This window comes from Nicotiana attenuata, unplaced genomic scaffold, assembly GCF_001879085.1.
Source record: "Nicotiana attenuata strain UT unplaced genomic scaffold, NIATTr2, whole genome shotgun sequence".
Taxonomy (NCBI): Eukaryota; Viridiplantae; Streptophyta; class Magnoliopsida; order Solanales; family Solanaceae; genus Nicotiana; species Nicotiana attenuata.
In genome coordinates, this window is record NW_017671251.1 from 3,814 (window position 1) to 11,673 (window position 7,860).

General features: G+C 36.4%; 1 protein-coding gene and 1 long non-coding RNA gene across 2 annotated transcripts; both read right to left on the reverse strand.

Moving 5' to 3' along the window:
* Positions 1-1,298: 1,298 nt before the first annotated feature.
* Positions 1,299-1,910, reverse strand: LOC109207043 (uncharacterized mitochondrial protein AtMg00810-like; the record flags this gene model as incomplete). Its single annotated transcript, XM_019369926.1, has 2 exons — positions 1,686-1,910; positions 1,299-1,418 (listed from the first exon to the last, which is right to left on the reverse strand). Coding segments are annotated over exons 1-2 (345 nt in total), but the record flags the coding sequence as incomplete, so codon positions are not given.
* Positions 1,911-4,118: 2,208 nt separating this feature from the next.
* LOC109207045 lies at positions 4,119-6,447 on the reverse strand. Its single transcript, XR_002064961.1, has 2 exons — positions 4,729-6,447; positions 4,119-4,396 (listed from the first exon to the last, which is right to left on the reverse strand). It is a non-coding gene; the product is annotated as an uncharacterized LOC109207045 (long non-coding RNA).
* Between the last annotated feature and the right edge of the window lie 1,413 nt (positions 6,448-7,860).

The window sequence follows — 7,860 nt, forward strand, 5'->3', positions numbered from 1 at the left end:
ACTATCGAAGTGAAAAGTCAAAATTGTTCATAGAAAGTCGAACTATATCATTACCTTTCAGCCTTACATTATATTTAATGTTATACTTAACGTTTTTGTACAATGAAACAAGTAATGGAACAAAAGGAAGAATGACTAGAGCGAACCAAACTCAAACATGGTTAACATTTATAATTTTGAGGAGCTCATACTTTTTTAAATAAATTTTACATTTATAATGCAAATGTGTCTTTTGAATATATTTTATGTTACTTTTAAAAAAGCTTATTTTTATTGATACAAGGTACACGCGCATCGCGCGTATCCTAAGACTAGTAGAATAAAAAGGGGAAAAAACAGAAGAAGAAAAAGAAATAAAAATAGATAATCGGAACCTAGTAAAAATAGGTCAAAGAGTGTTAAACGAGAAAAGAACAAATGGGAAAAATAAAGAAATAGAAAAGAAAGATAGGAAACAGAAAGTAAAAGGATTTTAATTGGAAAAGGGGCATGAGTTTCGATCTCTCAACCTAGGAGTCACAGGGGCACACATTAGCCAGTGCACTAAAGTTTTCTCTTGAGCATGGTGGGCACACATTAAAATATAAGTAGATTTACCAAAAAATAACCAATGATGCACATATCCTAGGGAGAGGAGCATGGGTTCACGTGACCCGTTCCTATACCCATAGATCTGCCACTGTCGATACGGTGTAGCCCGAAAGACAAATCCGTGCGGGCCTAGACCCAAAGCAAACAATACGTTCCATGAGCTTGGTTTGTGAAAGAAGCATAATTAGTTTTTGGAATCACATGTGCTGTGTAGAAGAGACGTTAGACTCACATCCCAAAAAATAAAGTATCTCGACCAAGAAAGAGATCACAGTGCGACAGATTCATATATGATGGTTGTAATCAAAATGTCCAGTGAAAGCAAAAAAACAAATGCAGAGAAAGATTTCCTTAAACCTTTTTTGTATTTCTGCTGTGTGTATTACAAAGTATATCCTATTATATACAAAACTAGCAATGTAAAAGACAAATTATAAAAGCTGTACAAGGACAATTAAAGGACAATGTCCTGTATAATGGGACAAAGTATTAAAACCCTGATTTGTTGTTATCCATCATCTTCTAGAGAATTCCATAGTAAATGCAAGATAGCTATAATGGATCCCTTAGTCATGTATAACAGGCCCAATATATGTTTGCTTTGCTCAGGCCCAATATATGTGTGTTGTGTTTAGGCCCAATATATTCATTATGTTTACTTACCCTTTATTCTGTAGGGTTTGACCTCAAAATTATTATGTACTTGCCTCAGAAGCTTCATCTTCAACACCCCCCCTCAAGTGGGAGCCCGGAGATCGGACGCCCAACTTGCCCAAAAAATGCCAATGCAAAGGTCCGCCTAATCCTTTGGTGAAAATATCGGCAACCTGCGAGGAGGAAGGCACAAATGATAGCGAGATAAGACCATCAAGCAGTTTCTCGCGAACGAAATGGCAGTCTAATTCGATATGCTTTGTTCGTTCGTGAAACACTGGGTTTTTGGCGATATGGATCGCTGCCTGGTTGTCGCATTTGACGGAGACCGGCAGTGAAGGAGAAACAGAGATGTCGGCAAGAAGACGTACTATCAAGCGAGTTCAGCTACTAATCGGCTAAGATCGGTATTCAGCTTCCGCCGATGATAGGGAAACGACCTGTTGTTTCTTCGATTTCCACGAAATGGGACAATTGCCCATAGTCAAGAAGAATCCACTCACAGATCTGCGAGTATCCGAACAAGATGCCCAATCGGCATCACAATAACTCAGAATTTGGAATGATTGCTCCGAAGAGAAGAAAAGACCCAAACTTGGATCATTTCGGATGTATCGAAGAGCATGCAAAGCAGCTTGAAAGTGTCCGCTCCTAGGGGCTTGCATGTATTGGCTCAAAGTCTATATAGTGAAGGAAAGATCCGGTCTAGTGTGAGTCAAATAGTTTAATTTGCCCAATAATCGCCGGTATGCTGTTGGATCTGACAAAAGCTCTCCAGAATCTGCTATGAGCTTAACATTCGAGTCAAGTGGAGTGGAAACAACCCTCGAGTGCTGAGAATCAAATTCAGAAAGTAAATCAAGAGCAAATTTTCTCTGAGTCAGAATTAGTCCACTATTCTCGTGTAAGATTTCCATACCCAAAAAATAACTTGCCTCTCCTAATCTTTAATTCTGAATTCAGAATCAAGAAATGATTTAATCTCATTAATTTCTGCTTGGTTGTTTCCTATTAGGAGAAATCGTCCACATATACTGCGATAATAGTGATGAGAGTACCAGAAGATTTGAAGAATAGAGAGTAGTCATTGAGGGAGGAAGTAAAACCTCTGGTTCCCAATGCACATGACAATCGTGCATACCATTGGCGAGATGCCTGCTTTAGGCCATAGTGAGATTTGCGAAGACGACAGACATGGGAATCACTTGGTGGTGCAGCACCGGGTGGGAATTTCATGAAGACTTCTTCATCCAAGTCTCCATGAAGAAATGCGTTGTTCACATCTAATTGGTATAATTTCCAAGCTCTCTTTACTGCTACTGCCAATAGACACCTAATAGTAGTCATTTTTACCACTGGAGAGAATGTGTCCGTGTAATCAACCCCTTCCCTTTGTGTATCTCCTCGTATAACTAATCTTGCCTTTAGTCTCTCCAAACTCCCATTGGATCTAACCTTTACTTTGTAAACCCATTTGCAGGGCAGTGCTTTCTTTCCGGCTGGAAGAGGAACTACTTCCCAAGTGCCATTAGATTCTAAAGCCTCAAGTTCTTTTGCCATAGCCAGTTCCCAACCAGGATGAAGTACTGCCTCTCGGTAAGACTTAGGTTCAGTGATTTGGCATACTGAATTGATAAAATGTTGATTGGATTGTGAAAATGCAGAAAAAGAGAAAGAATGAAAGGGTGTTATAGGTGGGTTAGGAGATATAACCGTAAAAGCTGCATTACATATATAATCTGAAAGATACTTTGGTGCATTGTGCTCTCTAGTTGACCTGCGCAGCCCATCTACTGGAAGTGGTTCGCCTCTAGGAGCAGAATGATTGGAAATAGGAGAAACTAAACCTGTAGGACTAGGGGAAGAAAGTGAGGAGGTCTCTTGTGTCATACCAATTTGATTCTGAGATTCTTGGTGGGAAGAAAAGATAGGTAAATCCTCATCAACAACAGGAAAGCTTGCTGGAAATAACTTTGACATAGGTGCAGAATATGAAAAAGGAAATATAAACTCATAGAATTTGACATCTCTAGTCACAAAAACTTGATTGGACTGAAGGTTTAGAACCTTATATCCCTTTTTTCCTAAAGGATATCCTAGGAATACACCCGGAACTGCCCTAGGATGTAGCTTGTCCCTGTTTCTGTTTAGAGTAGAAGCAAAACATAAACAACCCAAAGGTCGTAAATGCGAATAATCTGGCACATTTCCAAACAAAACCTGATAGGGGGATTTGTGTTTTAGAACTCTTGAAGGAAACCTATTGATTAGGTATGTAGCTGTTAACAAGCAGTCGCCCCAATATTTCTTTGGCAAATGAGATTGAAAAAGTAGAGCTCTACAAGTCTCTAACAAATGCTTGTGTTTTCTTTCTACTACCCATTTGGTTGTGGGTTAGCAGTACAAGAAGTATGGTGTATGATTCCTTTAGAAAGAAAAAATCTGAAGAAACAGTCCCTGTTCCTAATTCATATGCATTATCAGATCTAATTACTTTAATCTTGGCTGAAAATTGTGTTTCAATAAGGGTCAAAAAGGACTTTAAAGTAGGAAAAACATTAGAATTTGAAGACAAAAGATAAGTCCAAGTAGATCTTGAGAAATCATCCACAATAGTTAGAAAATATATCTCCCCTTTGTATGTAGGAACATTATATGGACCCCAAGTGTCTATGTGAAGCATCTCAAAACAATGTTTAGATGTTATATTACTAGTTGGAAAAGGCAATTTGGACTGCCTTGCCATGGGATATATGTCACAAGGAAAAATATGTTTGTCTAAAGTATGACAAGGTATTTTCTAGATGTTCTTCATTGCATGAAAAGGAAGGTGTCCCAATCTTAAATGCCGAAGTCTCTTGGGGCTCATAGAATGAGAAATATTAATTTCATCCATAGTCATCTTCTCATTAGATGCAAAAGTATCTTTTATATTTGTTTGAACAGACTCTGGGGCAGAATTAAAAGACTGGACAAAAGACTCAGAATTGGCTAAACTACAAGTCTTCTCAAGACTTTTAGGAAAATAAAGTAAAGATCCTGAACAAGTAGGATTAGACACAGACACACTAGATTTTAATGAACCATCTTCCAGCAGATAGATTCCTGCATTGGCTTCACCAAGCATCATTTGCCTCTATAGAGAAGGGGCCTGCACAAAACATCCAATTTTAGAAAAAATGACAAGGCAGTTTAGTTGAATGCACAACTGGTTAACAGAAAGAAGATTATGTTTAAAGCTAGGTATATAAAGAACATTGTGCAATTGAAATTCTGGTGAGAGAGAAACACTTCCTATGTAATAAACTTTGACCACATAAGAATTTGGCAATTTCACTTGAATAGGAACAGAGAGAGCTCTCATGTTTCTTAACTGCGTTTTATCAAATGTCATATGCTGGGAAGCCCCAGAATCTATTATCCAATATTTAGATGTGTGAGTAGTAAAACAAGAGATATAGTTGTAGCAGGAAGAACTTTTACCCACAAAGTTAGCACTGGCATTGGCATCAGTACCTGAACCTTTAGAGGTTCCAACTTGCATAGCCTGTAACATGTGGATCAGCTGCTCACATTGTTCTTTAGAGAACCCCTGTGTGCTTATCATAGCAGGTACATTCCCTCCAATGCCCACTGTACCACCCGAGCTTTCGCCTTCCTCAACAGTGGCAATATTAGCTTGAGTGTTTCCATAATTTCTCTTAGGTTTGGTGCACTTAAAGGACTGTGGATATATCCAACCAATTTGTAGCACTTTTCCTTGTTATGCCCTGGTTTCTTGCAATATGAGCAAAGTTGATTGTTTCTCTTTCCTTCATTGCTGAAATTTTGGTTATTTGCCCTGTATTCAGTATTGCGTTTCTGTCCATTCCATTTTGGTGCATTAACATTGAAGACACTAGATTCAATGCACACTTGGCTTGCAGAATGGACCTCCCTTTGAGTTTCTTCATGAAGAATGATAGAGTAGGCTTGTGCTGTAGAAGGTAGGGGCTTCATCATGAGAATGTTTCCCCTAACACCCGAGTATCCTTCATTCAAACCCATGAACTGGATTAACTTCTGATCCTCATTCATTTTGTGGTTGTGACTCTTGGCTCCACACTTACATTAACAACTGCAAGTCATGAATGTATTAAGAACTTTCATTTGGTCCCAAATCCTTTTGAGTCTAGTAAAATATGCTGCAACATCACTGGTGCCTTGTGAAATATTGTTGAGTTCTCTTTGCAGCTGAAACAACTTAGCACCATCAGCCTGTCCATATCTTTGCTCCAGCTCACTCCAAAGTTCTTCAGCAGTTTGAGAGTAAATTACACTCTCAGCTATATCTTTGCTCAAAGAGTTCAGCAGCCATGCAATGACCAAGTCATTGCGTCTTCTCCATTGTTCAAACAGAGGTGAGTTTTCTTCTGGGATTTTGCAAGATCCCTTTATAAATCCCAGCTTGTTTTTAGCAGAAAGTGAAATCAAAACTCCCCTCCTCCAGTTTTAATAACTGCTTCCATCAAAATTAACATTAATCAGAAGAGTTCAGAAAATAGGGGTGAGATCCATCCACTAAGATCCATCCACTAAGCTTGTAGCGGCAACAAGATTAGTTCCATCAATGGGATTTGGAACAGTCCCTGTGGAAGCTGTTCCAGATGAAACATCAGATTCAGAGGGGACTGCCATAACAACTCAAAGGGAAAAAAAAAGATCAGAAAAGAGAGAAGAAAAAAATGTGTATCTGTGTATTAGAGCTCTTGCTCTGATACCATGAAAGCAAAAAAACAAATGCAGAGAAAGATTTCCTTAAACCTTTTTTGTATTTCTGCTGTGTGTATTACAAAGTATATCCTATTATATACAAAACTAGCAATGTAAAAGACAAATTATAAAAGCTGTACAAGGACAATTAAAGGATAATGTCCTGTATAATGGGACAAAGTATTAAAACCCTGATTTGTTGTTATCCATCATCTTCTAGAGAATTCCATAGTAAATGCAAGATAGCTATAATGGATCCCTTAGTCATGTATAACAGGCTCAATATATGTTTGCTTTGCTGAGGCCCAATATATGTGTGTTGTGTTTAGGCCCTATATATTCATTATGTTTACTTACCCTTTATTCTGTAGGGTTTGACCTCAGAATTATTATGTACTTGCCTGTACTTCACAAAAGCTTCAGAAGCTTCATCTTCAACATCCAGCATACATATTGGTCATTATCTTCTGAGTATTTTTTTTTCCTGGTTTTCCAACCAATACCCCTATTGGGGCCTCGACTTATTCGAATTTGCACCCCCCTAAGGCCCATTAAAGGGGAAACAAAAAAACAGTTAAGTTAAAGAATGAAGCTCCTGCACACTTCACTTTTCGTTGGAAGGAATTTCACCACAGAATTTGTCTCGGAAATATATACCGCTTTTGTTAAAGTCCAACAACTAGAATCAAGTATGAGTTAACTCAGGGCAAGGGAAATATCTATCCAGCTAATCCAAGTCACCAATGTTAAAGAGTTGGACTTTCATAGATGAATAAAATATAAACCCATTTGACAGAGTCAAGTATCATAAATGAATTTTCCTTTAAAGGCAGTCAAGCTTAGTATTCTCCTATTTAAGGTAGCCACAATCGCTCAACCATATGCGCTCATCCTCTAGGTTTATGCAGTCCCATTTCAAAGTGTTCAATTAAACTCAAGAGGTCACAACTGAATTGGGTTACTCAGTCTAATCTAACCTTACGTGCCATGACACACACACTAAATAATCTTGCACATGTAACCTACAGTTCAACAGTTGCCCATACGGAAAAGGGTTCAAAATCCCCCTAAACTATTGGAAAAGGTTTAAAAATACCCTTCATCCACCTATTGGTCTAAAAATACCCCTCCATCCACCTTTTTGGTTCACTTATGCTCTTTGACCGTTATGTCAATGCTGAATTAAAAATAATTATCATTCTTTTTGTAAAACATAAAAAAAATACATTTTACAGAATATTTTCTTTTTTTAAACTAATGCACCAGTGGTCCCACTAATTTAGCAAAGTTTTCTTCTTCTTTTTTCCAGTTTTTACAAAAAAACAATTCAGTTTTTACCAAAAAAAAATTGACCTTGAAACAACAACGATTAATTACTCAATTTTTCTTTTTTTTTTTTCATTTTTTTAAAGCATTTTTTTAATGTTAAAACTGAACAAAAAATTGTAAAAACAGAAAAAAATATTTTTAATAAAATATTTTCTTTTTTTAAAAACTGAAAATAATAATTTCAACAAAATATTTTCGTTTTTGTAAAATATTTTTTTTTTCAGTTTTTTAAAAAATTGAAAATATTTTTTCTTTAAAAAAAATTGAAAGATGAAAATAAAACGGAACGCTTTAAAAAAACTGAAAAAAAAAATATCTTTCAAAAACGAAAATATTTTGTTGAAATATTTTTTTCAGTTTATAAAAAAAGAAAATATTTTATTAAAAACATTTTTTTCAATTTTTACAAGTTAAAATGCTTTAAAAAAACTGAAAAAAATAAAAATAATTTTATTTTTGTAAAAGCTGAATTGTTTTTCGTAAAAACTGAACAACAATTGTAAAAACAGAAAAAAAATGTTTTCAATAAAATAT